Genomic DNA, 25,118 nt, shown 5'->3' with positions numbered 1-25,118 from the left:
CATACTCGCGGCCCAATAGCGGCGGGGTGGGGAGGGAGGAGCAGGAGAAAAAATGGCGGACGGGAAAGGAGACGATGTGGAGCTGAAGCGACCGAGGCTTGACGGAGGTAAACATACAGCGCCTGTATTTCCGTTCCGGAACCATTTTCTTTTAGACAAGGATTTAATTTAAGACGTGGGAGTGCTCTTAGGGCTGGGTGTCGAGTGATAGTAGTCGGCTGTGGGGATCTTTCTCCACCCTCGACAGTCCGTGGGAAGGCTGCCTCTCTTAATGCCCGTTCATCGGCTTCTAGTTGGGCTGGGACCTTTTCACGAAGAAGCTCATGGCCTAACCTCCAGACAGTTTGTGATGGTCTGGTCCCTGTCAGAGCCCCGAGGTGTTCTGTAGGTTCTGCAAGACCCCTGTAGACAGGTTAGCTGGTGCCTTGGCAGACTAGTAGCTCCTTGCGTGTATTACGCGATTGGAAGCGTATCTGGCCGTCACTCTCACATAAGAGAGTTGCAGATAAAGCTTAGCATGAACATTGCTCTCTTCAGTGACTTCAGAATGCAGATGTTAGTGTAAGTTACTCGCTGTAGCAATAAACACAATTCTGGAAATGTGATCAACATTTTTCTATAGTTATTGTGAGACAAATGGTCCCCAGAGTTGTCCCACGGAATCCTATATGTGCTTATCTGGGCATAAGCCTCATAACATATATAAATGGTAGAGCAAATATAAATCTGCATGCATGCTGCATAATGATTTGTTTTCTTCAGGAACAACTTCTCGAATGTAGTGACTCTAGATGTATTGAACTACAATTCCCATAAAACTATGCCCCATCTGTAAATATGGGTATACTTGCTGGTCTTATGGGAGTAATAGTTCTCTACATATAAAGAACATGATGCTAGAGAAAAAGTATTCTGGAGCATATGATTATCTAATGTTACAGTGTTTCATTTTCACTGTTCTATATCGATCTTGTATTTCTGTAGAAGCACTAGGGGATATGGAGATGGAAAAATTAGATTCATGCTAATAATAAATGCAGCTTGCTTGGTTTCTATAGCAAGCTTCTATAACAATTTAGTACTGTTCAACTCTTCAGACATTTATTCAGGTAAATATTGTCTTTCCAGCACTGAAGAGCAATTTGTAGTTAGTGTCTGCTTCACTCCATGCTTGTTAAATCCATAGTTCTGGACAGTGATACATTCCAAATTTTGGATAAATGCTTCAAAATCATGTCAGTGTCTTTCCAAGCTGTTATTCTTTCCAAAATTGTATTTACAAACTTAGATACATTAAACCAAAACAAGGCAACAATTGGGCAAACCGATACATAAAAGAGTCAGAGTTCCAGCATAATGAAGTTGATATGGTTTTTAAACATTCTCTGAGGTATCCATTTAACATTAATATTTATTTATTGTTGAATTACTCTCATGTTAAGATTCTAAATATTCTTTAAGACCCTTGCCCATTGATGTATGAGTATTGGATAGTTAAATATTTTATTCCATGTTCTTGCAAATAATTAATAACCACCCTAATAATACTCTTTCATTGTTTATTTAAAAAAATAGATTCAGAATTTTCAAAACACAATTAAGGAGGGATACCTATCCAGGAGCTAGGTACTGCTGTGCATCTATATGTTAATTGACTTTCTGCAGTGTTAGTCATCTAGATTCTTTCTTTTTTCTTTTTTCTTTTTTGTAATAATAAAAGTAGTTTAAAAACTTAAGCTAATGTAATATATTAATACATTAGCCCATGAATTCCAGCTTAAAGATCTACCTGCAAAGAGGTAGATCTTTTCAAACTACAGTTATTCTTTAGTGCAAATTTATAGTGTGGATAAGGATCAAATTATATTTCCATCACAACTCTTTGCAAATTTATCTTGCAGCCTTTAATATTGGAAATACAACTGAATTTTGACTAAAAAATAAAACAAGCACTTGCCAAAATAGCAGAGATACCGCATAATAAATTTCAAATTACGCCCATAAAGATTTTTGGACTTTCTCAGTTGGATTCCATAGAGGGATAGAACTCAAAATGTATGCCAAATGATAAAGCTGAAAGTCAGGAAAACTAAAGTACTATTATTATATGATAGCTTTATTTTAGATGAAGAAAATCTATGAATATTGTGTGTCCCATAAAAACTCTTTTACTACCTATCAGTCTGCTTGAAATGTCTTAATAGTATCGATATGAGAATCCTTCTAAGTATCCTTGAATATTAATTTTTATAATTTTTATCTTTTTCCATAAACTCATTTGGACTTTTAACCATATATTCAAATCTGTGATCTGAAGTGAACAGTGTAATAGATTTACATTTGCTTCTTACCAAATTACTTGAGATAATTTTTGCACAATGTTTATTTACAGTGATATAAATATTAAGTATGCGTCAAATTTTCTTAAATATATTAGAGCCTATAGGGAATGAATAAGATTTACACAACTTAACTGAATCATATAATTTATCAAACTTGTATTATATTAATACATTTTGGTATAGAACATTCATAATAAACAATAGGACATATATTTCTTCAGTAATGATATAATTGCATTCAGCCTCATCCACTTTGATGCCCAGAATGTCTTTCAGTTGTTTGATAAGACAGGACAGTGTTTCCAGTATCAAATGAAATATAAGAGGAGATAAAAAGCATCCTTGATGCATCCCCAAGGCATCTTAATGGATGAAGAAATAATTCATTTTATTATATCCTCACCAAAAGGTCAGAGTACCACATTTTAATCCATGAATAATAAAAAAGGAAATTTGTATTTCGTCAGAATTTGCTCCAAATATTTGTTCTGTACCATCTCCAAGGCTTTTCCCAGGTCTAGTGAGACCACCACTGCTAATTTCAATATTTATGAATACACACACACATATATATATGATACATTAGTAATCTAATATAAATTAAATACTTGTCACTCTTTCATGAAGCCATATTACACAAGATGGACAATCAAAAGTTATATGATATGTAATCTATGTCCCAAGGTTGCTATCAGAATGTTGGCATCAACATTTGATAAGGTATCTTGCATAGTCATTTAAATTTTTACTAGCTTTCAAAATTACAGTTGTGTAACTGTTTCATCAAAGGAAATAGGAAGTTAGAAAAGCTTTATCCAAAATAATAATATAGACCTCCAACAATATTGGAATGAAGGAGTCAATATATGTCTTATATCCCTCAGTGGATAGCCATAAAAACTTGTTAAGAAAACATTTAATTGCAAGAAGTTTTTTTTTTAAATTCCTCTGGATGTTCCTAATGAAACTACATTTTGAATTTCCATAAATATATATGTGACCAACCCATTTTCTATATGAAAGAGATAAACAATATGATCCTGTACTGTAGCTCTTAAAATTTCTGATCTGAAAAGTCAGATCTCCAAAACATTCAGTTTAACTACATACATCATAGTTTTTCTCTGCATTAATTTAGTCATTCTAAAGCACTCTAAAAGAGCTTAAAAAGTGATAAGCAATTCCACATAATTTTCATTTTCTGTTATTTTTTCTTGTGGGTAAGGATTAAATTCAGCCAATGCTGGATGCTTGGGCTGCATTTCAAGAAGTTGTTCCCCCTCAGAGGAGGGGTTAATCCTTGTATACTTAGTCTTCTTAACTTAGATCCATATTGATCATCATGGAGCAATAATTTAAATGAAAGTTTTCCTCTTTTCAGTTAAGCAGTAAAACACTGAAAAAAAATAAGGAGATTGCTGAGGCAGGGTCAAATTTAGCATGCCACCATGCCAATTAACATCCCTATTAACATACTTATCCAGAAAAAAAATAAGGAGATTGCTGAGGCAGGGTCAAATTTAGCATGCCACCATGCCAATTAACATCCCTATTAACATACTTATCCAGGAATAGGTAAGTATATTCTTGGTAGCCTTTACCTTGGCCATGAGACTTGGGGAAGTAGGGCCACTTTCAGCATGTATCTATGCATATTCCATTAAGTTAAAGGATAAGATTAAATGCTTGCTTCAGGTATTAGATCAACACCAAATTCCATCGAGGACTGGAAATTGTGCTTCTCAGTTTCTACCTGGACCCCATAAAACTGGAACAAGCTAGGTGTAGGTCATAACTCTAGAAGTATATATCAAGTTACTCTAGAGCAGCCTTTCTCAACTTTTTGACCCTGGAGGAACCCTTGAAATATTTTTCAGGCCTTGGGGAACCCCTGCACATTCAGGCTCAAATATAGGCTACAAGTTACAAAATTATTCTATTTGTTTCATGTGTAGGCCTGTATATGTGCATTAACAGTGTTCTTAAACTAAAAATAAAGAATGAAACTTACCTCTATAATGTGAAGTTGCCCAAATTTGAAATAATTTTTTAAATAAATTGTGATCTCCCAGGGAACCCCTAGTGACCTCTTGGGGAACCCTAAGGTTACACAGAACCCTGGTTGAGAAACCCTGTTCTAGAGGGGAGAACAGCTGATAGTTTATCAGGGAGGCAAGTTAGATAATCTACCATTAGAAGATGGATTAGAGAATGTATAGGTAATCTTTGTTTAGCGACCACAATTGGGACTGGCAACTTGTTGTTAAGTGAAGCAGTCGCTAAGTGAAACTATGGCTATACTTATGATCTTACTTCAGCTTTCTTTTACTTTACAAATCTGCAAAGGCCATAAATGCAAGGATTGGTCATAGGTTACTTTTTCATAACCATTGTAACTGAATGTCGCTAAATAAGGCAGTTGCTAAACGAGGACTATCTGTATTTCTAATACAGAGAATGTTCTGGTGTATTCAACCAGCAAGACGCAGCTTTGCTGAGGCATTGCAGTCCACTTGGTCAAAATAATTACTTTAATTGTTATACATTCTTCCATTTCACATATGTTCTTTGGCCATGGCAAGTCTTGTTGTTATGGTAAAATATACAGCAAAGAAGCACCTGTACTCTGTTGGTCATTGAGTGTGATTGAAGAAAGCAGGTTTCCTTAACATGATGGAAAGAAGCCATGTCTTCTAGCAGAAGAGGTGGAAAGACTTTTCTGTTGGGTCCATCTTTTGGTGACCAGAAAGGTACTTCACAGTACCTTCACATGGGGCTTCTAATAAGAAAAGCCTGAATTGATAATTAAGGAATGTTTTATTAATAATGAAGTAAATACGCTGATGGTTTTTATTTATAAAGGGATAAAACATATGCTTGGTAAAAGTCTGCAAATTGCAATCTCTTAGTTGCCATCTTATCTCCTGAGAGTAATCTCTAATTAGCAATGGGATTTATTATTTTTAATAGTGGAATACAAACAACTATAACTTCAACAGAAAAAAAATGCAGTAGTGGTTATATAGTGATAAAATCATCAGAAATAGCTTAGTGTCGCCTGGAGTCAGGTGGCCACTAAATTCAATAAAATACATGCATACATATATTCATATAATGGTTGCAATTAAATTAACTAAACATAACAAAAATAAAGAAAAAAGAGGGAAAATGTTAAAGAAAATGTTAAAAAAAAGAGATCCATATACTCTTCTATCAATATAGAAGTAATTGAATCCTTTAGCTCATTATTAAATCTAGATCATATGGAAACATGGCTTCATCTCATTTTTAGAACATAAATCAAAAATAGATAAGCTCCTACCCTGAATCAATTCCTTGGAATCAGCAGGGTAAGTTTCTGTTCTGCCAAGTGTCCAAGCAGTGATCAGATGTTCAGACAATTGGTTCTCTTTAGGTCCAGATAATAAGCACGTCAGTGGCTAAAGAAACTTTAAGCTTTATTATAAACTTAAGCAAACAGAGTTAAACAGAAACACAGTTTAAACCAGAAACACAGTTTAGGCAGATTATAGAAAAGCATAAAAAGCATAGCATAAAGAAAGATATCATAACAGGCCTAAGAAAATTGATACGCAGTCCCTTTTATGTTGCCAGGAGCCTCCTGACCAAGGCAACAGGGACCCCCCAGGATGGCAGTATTCCACAGCACCCCTTGCGCAGGATCTGTGCAGAAGCTCCCAAACTCCAAAACAATTCTAAGGGTTTTATCCAAGTCTATCCCTCAAACCTCCTGACCATGTTTCCATGGTTGCAGGCTACGAGACCTGACCTTGACTAGGAAGCTTCTCAAGGCCCAAAAACACCTGTCTGTGACATCATCCAAGAGCCTGGGAAGTTTTACAGATAAGCTAGTGCTTAACAAAACAATCTGGAGGTTTTCTCTTATCTCTCCCCCCACTCCAAACAAAAATATTTTCTGGAGAGCTGTTGGAGGAGTGGACTTACAAACTCTCAGTCTTGTGATTTTATCTGCCCCCCCATGCCAAACAGAAATAAAAACAAGCCAATTAAGCATCAGCATAACTAAAAATAAATCTAATCTTGTTTGTGTGAGGGAGAAAATCAATATATGACACTTAACTCCTTGAAATAACAATGGTCTTGCACATTGCCACTACAGTTTCTTTCCATGTACATAAGGTTATCCTCCTTGCCAATCCCAGTCTCGGTAGAGCCAAAGCTCTTCATAAAGTGACAAATTCCATATTTTAGGGATATGGTTTAACTTCACATTTGCATCTTTTATTATATTTTTCCCCAAGTTGTATTAGCATATATTATAATTTGAAACTAAAAGAAAGCTATGGCTGGAGAGGACCATATCATATGAGTTAAAGAGATGCCAACACAAAAAAGTCTAATATCCAACCCCTTTATATATTATAATTTAAAAACAAAAGAAAGCATATGAGTTAAAGAAATGCCAACACAAAAAATCTGATATTCAACCCCTTTTAGACATTCTTTGAGGGGTCCAATAGACATGAAAGAATTCTCCTGTTGAATTATTTTCACTTTTAAGTCAAAAGAAGTATGCCTGACGTTTAAAACCTGGACCCATTGATTTTCCAAGATTAGGTATTCCAATCGTCTGTTTTACCTTCATTCTGTTTTTCAATTCTATATAAAATTGAATTGTTGGATTCACTTCAGGATTTCCATATCTCAAAGATTCTAGGATTGCAGGTGCTAAAGCATCTGGACTATACTGTTTTGTCAGTACATGTTTCAATTGAATATATTGCCAAGTATATATAGGTTTATCATGTTAAGAAAACCATATTTTAAAGTGTATACAACAACCATTATAAATCAAGTGATTTAAAGCATTTAACCAAAATTTTGTGAGGAAGATGTTCTGTTGGAACCCCTGGGCCAACAAAGGATGCTGATGCTATCTGTTCAATCGTGTCCCATTCTTGGCGATTCTATGGATCGTCTCTCTCCACATTTTCCAATCTTGTACAGCTTCTTTTAGTTGTTTTATGCTCTGGCTGGTATCAACTTTGATGGTGTCTAGCCACTGTGTTTTTTGGCAGCCTCATTTCCTTTTACCACTGACCATTCCTGCTAAAGGATAAATATCTAACTAGCAATAGTGATGATCAGGTTATTAATGACACACCCACATAACCGGCAAGATTCCAAATGGCTCTAGGATATACCTGGTTAGAAACCATCTTTTCCCTTGTGTTCTGTTACAATCTAATGTTTGATGCTGTGCTTTTCAGTGTAGAACAGGTTCAGATGAGCATATGCAGATATATTTTTCTGATGCTGTATGTCTGCATCAAAGTTTAGGATGTTCTGAAAATATTATATAATTTGTTTAAATTATTGTTTAGGATTGAAGACTAAATTATATTATTCATTTATAATAATATAAGGCTGCCTACTTGCCAGTGACTCTGAAATGGAAACTTCACTATTTTTCTATTCTTAATTATCCCAATATGAAGTAGGATTTCTAAATATAGAAGAAATCATAGACCTGGAGAAAGGGTGGGGGTAACATTCTAAAAACAGTTACATAAGTGTACTACAGTATGAATGGCAGTATCCAATTTTAAACCATTTTTCCCAAAAATGCTAGGTGTGGCCCACAGAGATCTCCAAAACTATTACCAAACTGTAATATTTAATGTGACGGAGGAAATTATTAAATACATAAAAGAGAATAAGATATTCATTCTTTAGCTTTATCTACAAATATAAATGAAATCAAATTATGTTTTGATCTGATACTGCCACTATGTTTTTGGAGTGTGGTACTTGCCAATCCACTGAAAAGCCAAATTAAACCTCTCTGACGTAAAAGGAAAATCCACATCAATCTAGACAAAGGTATTATATTAATGAGAAACTTTTTTTACATGCTTAAGTGTCTGTGAAGTATAGCAGACCTCTTTTATAAAATAATCTTTGTAGAATAATAGAAATTTAAAAGTATATTTAAGCACTTATTAATCCTGAATTTTAAAAGATACATACCAGTAGACAAACAATAAGCATTTTGTGTATGCAATTTGACTTGTGTTTTTAAAGGTTGATTGTAAAATCTTTTAGTACTTTTAAAATAGGTTAAATAGTGTTAATTTCAAATATTCTTAAAGCTAACTTGTGATCTTAGTGGTTTTTACCAGAAACTAAATTGTGCATAATTTGATGAAATTTACTTCTGGATGATTATGTTTAGGATAACTCTTAGTAAAGAACTCTGCCTTTAATGTAAAATTTAATTTGTATAAACTAGTGTATAAACTAGTCTTCTGTGCTTTGTAGTTTATCTAAGTATCTTTGAAAGTGAGAAGGATTAATGTCAGGATAAACTTAATTATTCTACTGTTGTTATAAAATACTATTCAAGTTTAGATCTTTTACTGATTTTATTGTTATAGAATGTATAATTTTAAAATATATATTTCAAGGCATGTGATCAAGAAAATATTATCATAAACTATCAGTAGCAGTTATCCAGATGACACAAAACGATTAGTTTGTTTGGAGTGCATGGATATCTTGGACAGATTTTTGGTTGATAAAAAGGAAATGTACTGTCAAGTTGAGCTTAATTCCTCATGACTTCACAGACACATTCACATCATGTTCTTGCCACCAGTATTGACAAGATTTTTTATTGCCTTATTTCAGGATGTTTTTTCAGCTTCACTTTGTAGCTTATAACTCTGGAATTTCCTAGTGTCCTTCCATGTCAATAGTACCTGGGTGCTACTTTGCTTAGCTTTTGGGGAATCAGCTAAGCTCCAGTCAACAAAAACCATTTTTAAAAACTAGCTAAATAGAATGAATGTTACTAAATCCCACATAGCCATTTGCATAGTGTTTGTTTTTTTGTTGCAATAAGCCAATAATAAGCTTTGTGACAGTTTCAAGATCTAAGAATTATATTGTGGCATAAATATTTGTAGTTTAAATGTTACAATTTTCAGTTTTATGATCTTTATCTTTCTATAACTTCTGTAATTCAAGACAGTGTAAATTGAGATTTTTCAAAGCTAGATCTTTAAATTATTTCTGTGAGTTTATTCTGGCTTGATTTGAAATAACTCCTACAGTTTCGTAAGGATGTCATACAGATGCACGACTCTTTCTAATATATTTGCGTATAATTATTTTTATTCTGCATTAGCTGAGTGATAGGAGCTCCCTTCACTATATGTCTATGTCCTTACAGTGTGCTCTGTATAAACAGTTGTGGAGGTGCTGACACTGTAAGTGCAAAGTCGCCTCTGAATAACAGTGCTTTATGAGGTTGCTGCTCCCATCAGTCCACTCAGTAAAAATAGCTCATCTTGGTAAGTTGTTTCGACTTCACCAGGACCTGAAGAAGAGGCAGAAAAACCTGTGAAAACTAAGACTGTTTCTTCCAGTAATGGAGGGGAAAGCTCGAGTCGTAGTGTGGAAAAACGTGCAGCTGATGAAGATACCGAAGACTTCTCAACAAGACCTGCTCCTGCCAAAATGTCCAAGTTTGGGTTTGCCATTGGCTCACAGATTTCAAAGAAACCATCTGCAATATCCATCAAACTTGGAGCAAATGTAAGCTGTTAGAAAGTTGTTTTGAAGTTGTAATGTTCAGTATTTCTTTGCAGGGATAAATGTTAATTTGACATTAAAAAATAGTCTTTAAAATGTTCATTTCAACTTAATTGAACCATATGTATTTTAAATGGTTTGTTATTGTCATGTTCTTATGAACAGTTAATTATTATAAGATATTAGGGGGTATGGAATTTGCTGGGAATATGAAGGTACTGATAATTTCTATTCTGATGTTTGCTGTGGTGTGGTAATGGGCACGTAACTTTTAGCAGTGCTGTATGCTGACAATAATAAATAGCAATTATTAATTTATTTTTAATACTTCAGCCTTGATTAGGTATATGAATTCATTTATATGAATTTAATTAGTAGCCTGTTTCATAAGGTATATAGAGTTTGTATTTGTTTCTTTGTTTGTTCTAGTAGCTGGACTTAGTGTAATATATTTTCCATATAGCCTGGGGGTGGGGAAAGCGAGAGTACTGTTAAAATGTCTAGTCCAGTTTGTGTTTAGTAAAGTAGTTTTAGCATGCTTTTAATTACTAATTTGTATTGTATTGATTCCTTGCATCAATAAAACTCTGCCTTTGTTCTCTTTCAGAAACCTAAAGAGCCTGCTTCAACTTTAGCTCCAAAAACACTCTCTGTAGCAGCAATATTCAATGAAGATGAAGATGTGAGTAACAGAAGTATTGTAGGATCTGGCTAAAAATAGATAGAGGAAGGAAGATGTCTTCATTATCTTCTATTCTACAATTGTATATAAAGATTTGTCTAAAGTATGATTTTGCTAAGTCTAAACAAGTAATTGTTCAGTTGTTTTTAAAAATCCCAATTATTGCATAGGGTGGTATATTGTAAGCATCTAAAGCATCTTTCTAATCTTTGTATTGCTGACCTTTCTCATTTTTTCTATTTCATTCACCTGTTGAAAAATGCAGTGTCTGTTCACCCTCACTCACCCCCATGGGAAACACAAATTGTCTGTCTGATATATGTTTCTGTCAATAAAAGAGAATATATGTAGTTCAGGGTTGAACTATGGAGTCCTTGGTGCTTTCTGAGCTTGGTTGTTATACAACACATTCGACCTAACCAGACACACTAAGATCGAAATCATGGACCTCATCAACCTCTGCCTCACTGCCTACTTTCAATTTGATGGACAAATATACCAACAAATCAGAGGAACACCCTTGGGATCACCACTCTTGGGACTGTAATGCAGTATCTAGAAACTGTAGCACTCCCACATGTAAAACCAAAAGTATGGATATGCTATGTAGACAACACTTTCGTCATAATAAAAAAGGAACAACGAGAGAAGACACATTAAAAAAACATCTTCAAAGGAATAAACTTCACACAGGAAGAAGAAGAAAACAACACACTACCCTTCCTGGATATCCTCATCAGCAGGGGAATTGATGGCAAATTAGAAATGCAAGTCTATGGAAAAACAGCCCACAATTACCAAGTGCTCCATTACCAAAGTAACAACCCAACCTCCCACAAGAGAAGCTGTGTAAGAACATTAATCAGACAAGTACAAATGCACTGTAGCAACTCAGAATACCACAAAAAGGAAACAGGCCACCTATTACAACATCTTCCAACAAAATGGATGCCCATGCAACTTTATCAAAATGCACCTGGCCACTCAACCCACGACAGCACAACCAACACAAGCTTTGAAAAGAATCACACTGCCATACATCAAAAGCATCTCAGAAACAACCAACAGACTTATAACCACACAGCATCACCGTAACACACAAACCAACTAAAGCCCTCCAAAACATCTTAAGTAAACTAAAAGATCCAGTAGCCCAAGAAAAAAAAAACAGGAGTCATCTACAACATACAGTATAAGGACTGTAGCAGCCACTATGTAGGACAGACAGAAGACTAGCAGAGTGCATCTTTTAGCAACAACTAGCACTCAGATGACATGATAAAAACTAGCAGTCAGATGACATGATAAAAACTCCTTGATCTCACGACAGATGGACAGACTCAACCCTAGTTTCAACTGGGAAACAGCATCCTAGACCAAGCTAAATCTGAAACCACTGGGTAATTCCTGGAATCTTGGCATTCAAACAAATCAGCCATCAATAGACTCATAGAGATAAACCACATTTACATACCCTTCAAAAGAGAGAATAAAAAAGCTAAGAAGGAAACAAAAAGACCAGAACATATCTTCTCTAGCAGCCTACACCCAGATAAACAGGCATGAACACCAAAGAGGCAGAAAACAATACTTTAATCAAGAGGAACTACCAAGGAGACAGACAGACAAGTAGGCGAACAAGCAGAAAACAATACCCTAATCAAGGAACTACTAAGGAGAAAACTGCAACTCCAATGACACTGGCAAGGCAAGCTACTATGTATAAACAAGGAGCAAACTCCACACTCACTAGTACTGATGATGATACCTAGGCAGGTAATTAAATGTCTGCAAGCAAACAACCAAGCTCAGAGAACATCAAGAACTCCACATATGTTTCTGCTTCTGAATAACATAATGAGGAACTGAATAAATATTTTGGGTATACAGAGTAGTCTTCGCTTCACTTCATATTGATGGTTTCACTTCATATTCTTTTTAGAATGCCAATATCATGTTGTCCTTCCATATTAGTAACAGCAGTTTAATGGGATTATTAATTTAAAAAGTTGTCTTGATGTGAGGGTAAGAGTTTCCCATCAATGTTTCGTTTCTTCACTGCATCTGATGTTTCTAGTTCAGATTTACCCCATTTAGTACCATCATCTCTAGCCAGGATAGTTAGTAGGGCTGTGCAGTTCTTTGGATTCAATATTTTGTAGTGTGCAGGAATGTGAATGTAGTACACATCTATAGCCTGTAAACACCCACCCTACTGGTGTTTTGGAGGACCTTGAAGGCCTAGCCTTTGGTGAGAGTGATTGAAGCCCCTTTCTGGGTAGTGTGGGTCTGCTTCTTGTTTTTGCCCATGTTTTTACTATTGTATTATTTTTTTCTGTTTTTTTTTCCTTTTTTAATTGTGAACCGCCCAGAGTAGATGGGAGTTGGGCCGTGTACATATTTAATAATATTATAATAAACAAATCCATGACCATGCAGTTGTCAATCCTGGGGAAAATATGTTTGGTTTAAAGACTTGCTAAGAAGTGCAACATTAGTAGTCCAAAGCACTTTTTTGTCTTTGAATCTGAATTGCTGCGCAGCCTTAATTGTCAGGGATTGTGTAGGCTAGGGGCAGTAAACTGCCTTAGCCTGAAGAGCTGTGTTTTTGTATGTCCTTCTAATGCTATGACAAGGTTTAAACAGTAAACTTTAGGTTAGATAAGATTTTTAATATATTAAATTGTTAAGTTTGAATGTAACAATTAAAATCTGGGATTGATAGATTGATTGATTGACTTATATGCTGTCAATTCTCAAAAGCATTGGGGGCTGACAATCAAAATCAGCATAAAAAAACCCAGCCCCTTCAGAAACAAGAAATAAACCCACTCATAATATAAACAATATTGACATCAAAATAATTGTGTTCATGTTCTCTCTTTATTTAGAGTGAACCTGAAGAGATGCCTCCAGAAGCTAAAATGCGTATGAAGAACATTGGAAGGTAAAATATCCTTTATACTAACATTGTAGCAAAATGATAGAGCATTATTCTTTATATTAGTAGCTTGGCTGTATGTGGAAGCTAAAATCTTGAGCAGCTCTTCCAGATTTATTTCCAAATAAGTCAGGGACTACATACTGGATTTCATACATACCGAGTTTGTGGTTTATCATTTCTGGCTTTTAACAGTCTGTTGAATAGATTTTTATTGTGTCTACCTTATGCCATCAGAAAATATGTCCAAATACAATATTTTAGCATTATAAACATATTGCTGCCAGCTGCATATGGATATGTGTTCCCATTTTCTAATAGTAGCCTCTTTAAATATTTTTAACTAAAGTACTAAATTAATAAAGGTAAATCAATTGCTTTTGTTTGTTTACAGGGATACTCCAACTTCAGCAGGACCAAATTCTTTCAACAAAGGAAAGCACGGGTTTTCTGACAACCAGAAGCTATGGGAACGTAATATGAAATCTCACCTTGGAAACGTCCGTGAACAGGATGACTAGTTGCCTATTTTGATCTGGGTGTTGGGAAATGGGAGAGTATGATATTAAAGGAATAGTGCCCTTTTTTAGAATGGTATACAGCTATTTTGAGTGCCACTTTTAAAAGTTTGTAGTGGTACAACAACAAAAAAATGAGTTTAAAAGTAGAGGTAACTTATGTTTTGTATACAAATTTCAAAGCATTTGCTAATTTTGTAGCTTCATGCATTTAATTTCACAAGGTTATGGAAATAAAGGCATTGGAAGTGGTATCTTTTTAAAAGAATTTTCTTTTTACAACTATTCTTATATGAAAATAGAAAAAGTCACTCTGTCTTTAATCAGTTTTAAGTTAAATGCTACTGTGTTAAAAAAAAATCGGATCTGTTCCGTGATAAGTTAGTTGCTTATCTCTTTAAGGCTACTTTTATAGAGGTTCACTACATGAAGTCTTGCCAGACTGTTTTAATCAGCATAAAAACTAAAATAAACTACTCCAAAATAATTTTAGTACATTTCAATCTAAGACTTTTGACTGTGGTAGATTAGCATTATAATCCTGTTCTTGAGCATTGTGTAATCCCTCTGTAGCCTGTTTCATTCTTAAGAAATGGGTCTTGCATGTATATACATATTAGTAACAAACATTCATATCAAATTTAAATCAGTATTTTTGACATTTTCTTACTCTTGAATCTTGACCAGTGCTTGTCAATGTTTGTCAGTTTGAGATAGATTGATTCATAGGTTATCAAAGAAAAAGGCATTTTCAAAAGGATGATTATGCTTTTATCATGTTTTAAATGTCAGTATTTTTTATAATTTCTTATAGGAGTAGGAAGCACACACATTTAAATTAGCAGTTGCTTACTAACATGCAGAAATTTGCAATTTGCTTCCATATATTGATGGTATAATGTGCTAGAACTTTGGTATGAGAGATAACCAAGATGAGTTAGTTCCTCCTTGCTCTGAAGACAAGGAATCATGTGAGTTTGGTTTTTTTGCATTATATTCATGTTTAAGCAGATGCAATCCCCCCTTCCTTTTCAGCTCTTCTTTTCCAGCTTCTTCTTTCTTCAAGGAAATATCCTTTCCTTAATTTATTTTTTAGGACTTTCTAATACCTTAAGTAAAAAAGAAAGTACCATATTTCTGGTTGGCATAGCTTCCAAGGCTTACCTGCTGTGGCCCTTTGAAGCATATGTATATAGGTCAGCATCTGGAACCTGAAGCTCCAGTTGGTTTGGAGGTCTTGGCTCTGTACAAAGCTTCAACAGTGTAGCTCTTCCATTAAAACCATGCCCAGGGAAAATGGCACCACTTATGCTTGGATATTTCCAACTTCCTGTTCAGTTGTATCTTTGTTTAGTCTTAGGAAATTAAAAGCATCAGCTGGCTGCAAAGGTGCCACCAGATGTCACAAGCTGGCTGCAAAGATGCAGCTTTTAAACAGCTTTAGAAAATTAAAAGTATAATTCTGGAAAGCCACCTGGAGAGCCAGTTCGGTCTAACGGTTAAGGTTCCAGGCGAGAAACCAGGGGACTGTGAGTTCTAGTCCCACCTTAGGCACGAAAGTCAGCTGGGTGATTTTGGGCCAGTCACTCTCTCTCAGCCCATGACGTCAGGCTCAGGTGACAACCCGGTTGGTCAATTCCTGTTGCAACCGATGGATCAAAAAAGCTGACCCTGCAGCTTCAGTAAAACTAGGAAGAAAAAAAGTTCTGGAAAGCCAGCTAGTCATGGCAAAATATAATGGATGCAGCATGCAAATGACAGAAAGAACTGAATAAAGTAAGTTTCTTTCTACAAAGAAGCTTTGTCCATACTGTTTGATTAGGAAAAGCTTTCCTGTACCGTAGTCTTCAATTTTGCTGCATTTCTCTTATCCCTTTATTTTTTAAAAGTAGTTAATTACCAATATTATTAATCAGCTGGTTGATAAAAAGGAACTAGTCCAAAAACTGGTTAGATATTCTCTCCACTCACCTATTTTCTACCTTATTTAAAGAGAAGAGTGGTTGTAAGAACAAGCTTAAATCAATCAGCTTAATTATGGTATTTTACTTGCCCCTCCCTAAAAGATCTGCCAGGGACATGACTCAGATCCACATTACATATTTTCAGGAAAATCTCTGAGAAGAGACAGAAAAGGATCAGATTTTGGAAACTTTAATCAGATTTATTAATATTTCTGTTATTAGTTAAAATAGCTGTAACCTCCTCTATCAGGCAAGAGGATGGAAATGGTTGAATAGGTGTACTGATGTCAGCCTTGCAAGGTAGACCAAACAGGAAGCATGGCCAGATGAGCTAATTCTACTTTATCGTAAGGTTATATTAACAGAATCTTGCAAGTCTGAAAGTACATCCCCCCCCCCATCCAGTTTACAGCCCAAGAAACTAGGGAGGGTCCCTTCTGAGCTGTTTGCCCTGCCCACATTCCTGCTGCAGCCTAAGTTGCCTTTTATCTGACTGTTCCCTTGGCTGTGTCTCTTCTCCCTGCCTCCCAAGGTCATTCCCACATCCATTGCATCTGAAGAGCAGTTGTTGATTCCCAATTTACTAACACTGAGCTCTCTTCCCTCACCCCAAATGTTTACATTTTATTGATGTCTAACAAGGGTCTGCTAAGTCCAGTAATCCAAGAAGCATTACTTTTCAGGAGGCCCACAGGATCTTATGTTTCCTATTCACCTAATACACTTAATTAGTTGGAGGGGTTGGGGGAGAATTAATGTAAACATTAGAATGTTGCACAAACAGAAAAATGCAGCCAATTAACCCTAAGGGAAGTAGATCTAACAGCACTCTTAATTCCTCAAGTTGATTTGTAGTTAAGCAACCTGCCCCATCTCATCTGAAGGGCTGATTGGAAGGTTAACTGACACTTTTCACAATTAGGATGGTTCTAGAGAGGCGTGTCAAAATAGGGTTTCACTGGATACTCCATCTCTTCTATGGTAGTGCAGATCCTGATTGCAGCAGCATGACTCTTTATTTTATTTTTGCTTCAGTGGAAAGAGAATATGGAAGTGCCAGCTTCCTTTATGGCAACTGGGAGGAGTAATAACATGACTGGCAAATGATTGAATGAAACATCCCCCATTGTGTGTTGTTGGTGCATGGAAATGAATGAACAGATGTTCAAATGGATTTTCTTGTTTCAACAAGATTTTCTCATATTTCTGGACCTCCTGATTCAGTATTCTATATCCTACTTACCAGGTTAATTGAGAGACTGGGACTTGGCTTGTTTGTTTAGATCCTGTTAGGCCTCTGTTCCCATGGAAGAGCTATTATGGGGATAATGCTTTTCAGGATATGCTGATTGAACTTGGAGATAAATTCAGAGAGAGCTCAGCAGTGGTGACCATGTCACTAATGAAGGCTTAAATTTGACTGTTGTGGATATAGTTCCTGCAGTTCTGGTTAGGCTACTGGTTTCCTTCCTTTTGTACCAGAAATACCCATCTGCAAACCTTTGCAGGCAAGGTACTTTCATTTTTTATGCCATAGACTTCCTGATGGGGGTAAAGCTTCAACACTTTCTCATTATCTCTGCAGCTGCCCACTGATAATTAAGAAAGCTACATCATTGAGTTTGTAAGATTCCTTTGTACTACTTTTTTGTGGAAAAACATGTCTGCATCTTCCCATTCCTTCTCACTAATGAAACTAAATTCATTAGAGTCTGGTACTTACATTTCATTATAAATCTCTTCATTTCAAGCTCATTTCATCCTCAAAAAATTATTATCTCTAAATGTATAGCATTACTGTCAAAGAATCCATACATCTGTCCATTTGGCTGCCTTGCAGATCCATCCAATCACTTCCTCTGACAAAAAAATAATAATCCACATATCCATAATAATCCACATATCCTACTTTACAGATTTAGAGAGGAATGGTCTCCTGTTAAACCTGTATCGATCAACCTTCAGTTATTCAATACATAGAAACCATCATGGATAAAATCTTAGGACCTATATTTCTAACCAGAGAAAGAGTATATTCTAGCAAACCACAAAGGACAGCAGATCTGATGAAACTACTGTGTGCTGTTATCCCAAACCTGAGGATTTCACATTTGGAGATTTAATCTTGATTATTTTTCTATTCCTAGCCTCTTCAGTGGTTTCCACTGCTGTCTAGTATGGCACAGTCAGTTACAGAATTGGTGGTCAGATTCATCCAAATTGAACCAAGGTTATTCCCTTGAAGGATTCCCTCAGTATTGAATGCTGCCAACAGCTGACCTTAGAAATCACACTACTGAGACCAAGTAGTTCAGGGAAGTACTTGGAAGCCCAATATTTATGCACAGCACTACCGAGACCAAGTCATTCAGGGAAGTTCCACAGGAAGCCCAATATTTATGCACAGCATACCATCTAAGTTTCTTTACTATTCTCAAATCTTCAGCAATATTGAATCCTCAGAACAGGCAATGCCACAGTCATGGCTTACATAAACAGCCAAGAGAACAAGATCCTGCTGTTTTTTTTACTGAAATGGAGACTCTCAACATGAGTTGTAACTTTATTATAGCATCAGTCCTAATGTTTAATTAATAGACTCCTCAACTGTTGGAGCTAGAGGTTTCCCCATAATACATTTCTTGTGTAAATAAAGGATTACGATTCTTTTACAAGCTCCAGCAGAAATGACATGTCTAGTCCAGTGTAGTTCAGCATAGTACTGTAACCCGTGTTGATAAGCATGAAGTCTTACACTTGCTTCAAATGTATCCATAGATAAGGGGTTGGCAATAAATAAGTCATTTTGATATTTGCTACTTGAAGCTCTAGGCTCTTGTGTTCAAGGCTTCAAATGCCAAATATGTCCATTTCAACTGAAAAGTATCATTGTTGTAAGCCTCAAACACTTGATGTTTTCCACAATATTCCAAAAATAAGGTGACTTCTTCTTTCATATCATACAGACTGTCTAAGCATAATTCTCTTTGATAACATGTGGTACAGACCACCTGTGTGATCAGCTCTCAAATCTTCACAAACAAAGCAAATAAATTAATAGAGGATGCTGTGTTTTACACACCTGAAGGGCAGAATTTGGGAGCCAATGTTTGGTGGTGGATGATGCAATGTGTTTTTATTTTGGAAATATTTTCTATTATTGTCATTTTATATTGTGAACCCCTGCACTATCGGTGCACTGTCAGTACAAACATCCAGTTTCTTCATACTCATGTTATTTGGTTTGAAGAATTTTGACACAGTTCCAAATCAGACCTTTGGAAGCTATAGCAAATGTCTTCAAGATTTGGAAAAAAAAATATTTTCGTGTTCTCTTTAGCTACCTATTGTGCCTAGACAAGGAGTTGAGCACAGTTTCCTTCACTACTCAGTTCATCACAACTAATAAAGTACAACAAGGTGATATTTTCTTAAAAATGGATTTTGTTATGCTCAGCTAAATTATCAGAGTGGTGCTTGATTGCAGAATTAGAAAACGGTTTTTTTTCCTGATTTCTTCTCTATTTTCTCCTGAAACAATTGGCAGCCTTGATAAAGCAAGACTTCACAAGTTTCTCCAATGAAACAAGACTTCCTTCTATTTTTAGCTGGAAGAGCTATTATAGTAAGATTTCATAATCTTTGCAGGTGCCAGAAGTAATGTTCCAGTACATATAATTCCATTTTTTTTTCAGTCTACACATAAACTATATTTTATGATGTATTTTTGTACTAAAATGCATTTTTTATTTTGAAATTAAAAACTGAAAAAAGCAAAACAAAAGAATATATATTGCAACACCAGGTCATTAAAAAAAATCCTCATAGATGCGGGCTAGGCAATAACTAATTCTTATTCTCTGTCAGAAGGCACTGTTGGTAAGTCCTGGAGAGAGTTGTTGGGCTAGGAGCAGGAGCAAGCTGCCTGGAAAAGGCAAGTAAGAAAGCTTTTATCTGTTAGTGAAGATGTTCTTCTGTGCTGGCTTTGTTCAAATGAGCAAATTCAAGCTGAGACCATCAGAATACTTAGCTTTGTCTTTTCATGGTTTAAACAGAGCTGGAAGTAGTATCTACTTCTGGTAGACCTATTCTGATGGGCAATATTACATCTAATTGGAAGAAGCAGTTGCTTTTCAAAAATATTTCCTAGAGAGCTGCGGGGGGAACAACATTCAAGCCTTTTTTTTCCCCTCATCCAGACTATTGCTTCAGCTTTTTTTCCTTTTTTCTTTTTGTATCCCTCTTCAATCATTTGAGAAAGGAGGAGGTGTTCTAACTACATGTCTCTCTCTGGCTTGGGTCCAGATAATATCTTCTATATGTTTCTGGAGTTCCTTCTGAATCTCTGTAGCCTACTGATAAAAAGGAGATTAATCTATAATTTTTCAAGGCTGCTAGGCTAAATAACTTCTGTGAAGAAGGGAGGTCTAATTGCTGCAACTTTAAAGGTGGGGCTGATCGTTCCTGAAAGAATAAATTAATCATTTGTGTTAATTACAAAGCCAATCCCACCAAGCCAATTTGATCTCTCAGGAAAGATAATAGATGGAATAAACAGTAGCATCTTCACTTCTCCATGTACTCTTCGTATCTTCAACCAAAAAAATGCAGGGAATCTAAAACAATTGAATAAGTAGTTGCCAAGGTTACATTTACCTTTCCCCAATTTTTGTGCAATTGTGAATATTGGCATTTAAATTGAAGTCTTGGAAATTATTATTCAAAATAATACACCTTGTAACAAATATTGGGTTTATTTGTATGAGAATTACTAATACAAAGCCCAGTCTTCCATCCAAAAACAGCTACTAATAGCAGGGAAAGAGGACCCTTTTAAAACTAAGTGATGAGATGGTAAATTCTTTCTTTGTCCCCAGGGTGCAGTTTGTGAAGTTCTGAACAGGTCTTCACCAGACTTACAAATGGAAGTAGATTAATCACATACAGGAAGCCACTGATTGTCCTCAAGTCAGTGTTGACTCTTAGTGATCACATATATAGATTTTTTCTATGACAATCTGTCCCAAACCAGGTCCTTGAGGTTTTCCATCTGTGTACCTATTGCTGCTGTAACTGAGTCCATCCACCTTGGTTCTGGCCATCCTCCTCTCCTTCCAGCTTTCCTAGCATTACAGTACAGTATTTCAGTATAGCCCTTCCATCTTTCTTTGATCTTCTTTGAATCAGTCACTATCTGCCCATTGGTGTCCTTTAGCATACCAATTCGAGGTAGAACCTCCTGAGTTCAGAAAGAATTTTGAGTCTGTTTCCATCTTCAATGTCTTCAGAGATGTAATACTGCTTCTTGTCTCTTCTAATAGTTCTCTGAAATTCTTCGTTGAGTTCCTTTCTGAGATTTTTGCCTTTCATGGCTTTGGCTTCTCTTGGCAATTTCCACAGTTTGCTCTAACATCCAATTTGCTTTCATCTGTTTCTTCATCTTTGGCAGTCTCTTTTCACATTCATCCTTAACAAATTCTTTACGTTCATTCCACAGTTCATCTGGTCCTCTATCAGTGAGGTTCAGGACTTCAAAGTGATTCCTGATGTTCTGGAAAATGACAGATATGCTGAAGATCATATTGTGGAAACTGGTTGGCTTTCTTCTTCTCCTTTAGCATAACTTGGGAGTTACACATGAGCAGTTCAAGATCAATTCCACAGTCAGCACCTGGCCATGTCTTTGATGCTGTAAGTGAGTTCCTCCACCTCCTTTTATCTAATATAGTCAATTGGATTTCAGTGTACTCCTTCTGGTGATGTCCATGACTCTAGGTGTTGGGTTTTAAAGATGTGTTAGCTGTGAATAATCATTGAAGTGGCCAAAATTGATAAGTCATTCTCCTGCTTTATTTTGGTTTCTGAAACCAAAATAACCGTAAGATCCAACAACAGTTTCCTCCTCAATTTTCCAACATTGGCATTCCAGTCCCCAATCACAAGCAGCACATCTTGCTTGTGTGTTCTGTCAATTTGAAATTGAACTTGATCATAAAACTCATTAACCTCCTCTTCTTCTGCATCACTAGTTGGAACATAAACTTGAAGGTTGTCCACAAAGTTTAATTGATATTATTTGGTCATTGATGGCATTGTAGCCAAAGACTTTTCTTGCGATATCCTTCCTGACTATAAAAGCAACAGCAACACTGTTCCTTCTTTGTTTTTCATGTTCTGAGTAATAAACAGAGTGATCTTCTGACTGAAAGTCCAATCCCAGTCCATCTCAATTCACTGATGCTTAAAATGTCAATGTATAGTTGTTTCACTTCATCTTTCACTGTGTAGAGCTTTCCCATATTCATGCTTCTTAAATTTCATATTCCCACTGTAATTCTGTCTTTGCAGCTTCATATTTTCTTTTGCTACGTGGCAACATCAGCAACTAGATGTTCCAGAGAATTTAATCCAACCATATTGTAAACACCATTAGTACCCTGAAAGATCCTTGGCTCTTCCTCAGTAGCATGTTGAGTGCTATCTGACCTGAGGTGCCCATCATCTGGCACTATCGTCAATCATTTTATATTTTCTATCCATGTGGGGGGTGTGTGTGGTAAAAATACAGGAGCAGTATACCATTCCCATCTCCCATGCAATATGAATTGATGTCTTTGCCATTGTAGGTACAGTGATCATCCACCTCCAGCATCTTCCTACATCACTGCTGCCCAATATAGGTGGCTGCTTGCTTTTGCTTTGCAGTTAGGATGACCTTCACACCTTGGGTGACTCTGCTGGGAATTTTTACTCTTGGTATACACACCTGGGTTCTATGCTTATTCCCCCCAGATGAGGCACTTGCCCCGATGAGGCAGCACAGCAGGACTTGAGGGGAGGGAAGCCATAAGATTCCGTTAAAGAAAAATATCCATCTTTTTTCATTGTTTTCTAACTGGTGTTTTGTCCTCTTCATTTTTAACTGTTCTTTAGGAATGTTTTTTAAAGATTGTCCTCAGTATACCTTTCCTTTTGGTAAGTTGCACAGCCTTCTGAAAACTGCCAACTTCTTCCTTTTGAACTATTACTAAGAGTTCAAATAACTATCATACTATAGCCATTTAGCTCATCCACAATATTGGTTAGTTTTTACTTGCCCCAACTTGGGTACATTCCATGTATAAAGGAAATGAAATATCTGATTCCTTCTAGTGTGGTGTGTGAAATTAACCAGGATAAATAATCTTGATTCTTATATACACAATGGTAACCAGCATGACTCAACATTGTACCAAAACAAGTTTTGAGTGCTTAGATCATAGCTCAATTTTGTATTGCATTATTTAATTAGTTTAATTTTTTTGGTTCAAGGATGACAGTTGTATGGAACCTGAGAGAAGCTTCCTAGGAAAAGCTGTACTAAGGGAAAGTAACCTTCATGCAATGTCCTCTTTCTGTGCAAAAATGATTAAGTTATGTACCTTTACTCTTCCACATATCAAACTAGAAATAGCCTTTCCAGTAAGCACCACTATTCTGTTTTCTTTTATATTTTAATATATATTATAAAAGACAACTATTTCACCAAGTATTATTACATAAAATTGGTAACATATAAATGTAAGTTTTTGCTTTTATTTCTGGCAGTTTCATGTTTAATATTGCTGGACTGATGTTACATAATTGTTCTTTCAGTAATAGGTTACTAAAGCAGAACTGCGAATGCTCTTATCTAAAACCATCAAAAAAGCATATAAACGTATATCTGAGCTCTTTATGATGTTTTAGTAGTAGCATAAAAAACTATTGATTGATTGGTCTAGTGAGAATAGATGACAGTACAGTATGTAAGTATAAATTATGTCAGATAAAATATAGTTTTCAGGTATATTGTAGTGTAGAGTTGAATGTTAATGAGCATATTCCAGTTGTCTACCATCAACACTGTTGTCCTTAATTAAAACTTGCTGGTGAAGAAAAATGGCATCAAAGGGTTTATTTAACACCGTCCTTTTACCTGTAGAAATGTCTCTATTGGCAGACCAAATTGCCTCTCTCAAGAATTTCCTGAAAGGAGTTGAGAGAACCTCCATAGCTTTGGGGCAGCAGATGGAAAAGATTCTAAATTACCTTAGTGGAAATCTGCTCATGTTATTGGATCTGGCCCCCGTTTTCTTAAGTTTAGCTAGAATTTTTATCAGTTAGTCTGGGCTCTTAAGTTCAAAATATGTTTGTTATTTTAAGTATTTGTATGCAATTTATTTTGTCTGCAATTAAAAGCCTGTAATTTATACTTCCTTTAAATTCTTTGTTATAAACAAGAAATGTAAAAGTTATTTCTTACAACTGTGGTGGTTCTACTCCTTATGAAAATTCAAGACTTTACAAAACGTTTATTCATCTTCTTGGTTTCTTATCATAAAAGCACAAAACCTATAACTAAATATTGCATAAATAGAAATCTATTTAGTGCCTTTCTAAACCAATTGCTTGTTATTTTTGAACTCTGTAACTGAGTTGTCCTATACTAATTTTAATGTGTATTTTCAGAACTTTCCTCTGACTCAAAACAGTGAAAAAGTGTATCTGCCCTGTAATTCAGGTTTAAAATAACCAAGATTTTGAAATCTCAGTTGTATTCATAAGATCGTTGCAGAATTTCAAGTATTTTCTATGCTACATTAATATGGGAATGCAAATTGGAAACAGAAGATACTTACATGGGATGTTGCATAATATTTAGCATATCATCTAGTTGTTGAGACAATTGTCTAAGTCACACAAAACTAGAAACACAGTTAAGTTCATATGTTATAATTTGTTTGTATCCTAAACTGTACCAAGGGAAATACGAAAACACACATTTATCTTAAAACAAATTTTGGTTTCCTCTGTTGTTTTATGCATAGAAATATCTTGTTTCCTTCTGTTTCATTGGATTATAGACCATTTAGGTTTTATAATGAGTTGTGTTCAGACTTTAGTCATATTTGTCTTAGACTTTCCTGAAATCACTGGAATTATTCTAACATCGCTAAAGCTGGATTGAGAAAATATAACTGCCCTGATTAGTGATTTATCTTAAGACAGACCATCTGATCACATGCAGAGCTTAAAGCAATCTACCTCCTTTGCTCTAATAAACTGTTAAAC

General features: G+C 35.6%; 1 protein-coding gene across 1 annotated transcript; it reads left to right on the top strand.

Annotated features, from left to right (window-relative positions):
* On the top strand, positions 1-22,580 carry PCNP (PEST proteolytic signal containing nuclear protein). Its single transcript, XM_063305597.1, has 5 exons — positions 1-107; positions 9,703-9,923; positions 10,528-10,602; positions 13,494-13,549; positions 13,938-22,580. The coding sequence occupies exons 1-5, from the start codon at positions 53-55 to the stop codon at positions 14,062-14,064; spliced, it is 534 nt and encodes a 177-aa protein (XP_063161667.1). The 5' UTR covers positions 1-52; the 3' UTR covers positions 14,065-22,580.
* The last annotated feature ends 2,538 nt before the right edge of the window (positions 22,581-25,118 follow it).

The sequence above is a fragment of the Candoia aspera genome, chromosome 5 (assembly GCF_035149785.1).
Source record: "Candoia aspera isolate rCanAsp1 chromosome 5, rCanAsp1.hap2, whole genome shotgun sequence".
NCBI classification, from domain to species: Eukaryota; Metazoa; Chordata; class Lepidosauria; order Squamata; family Boidae; genus Candoia; species Candoia aspera.
Note: the sequence above shows the minus strand (reverse complement) of the source record. Positions and strands in the feature narration are given on the sequence as shown.

Bases quoted from the DNA above. Each gene is read 5' to 3' on its own strand.
- PCNP (XM_063305597.1), top strand. From the start codon at position 53: ATGGCGGACGGGAAAGGAGACGATGTGGAGCTGAAGCGACCGAGGCTT. The intron at 108-9,702 runs GTAAACATACAG...CGACTTCACCAG, and splicing joins GCGACCGAGGCTTGACGGAG to GACCTGAAGAAGAGGCAGAA. The intron at 9,924-10,527 runs GTAAGCTGTTAG...GTTCTCTTTCAG, and splicing joins CCATCAAACTTGGAGCAAAT to AAACCTAAAGAGCCTGCTTC.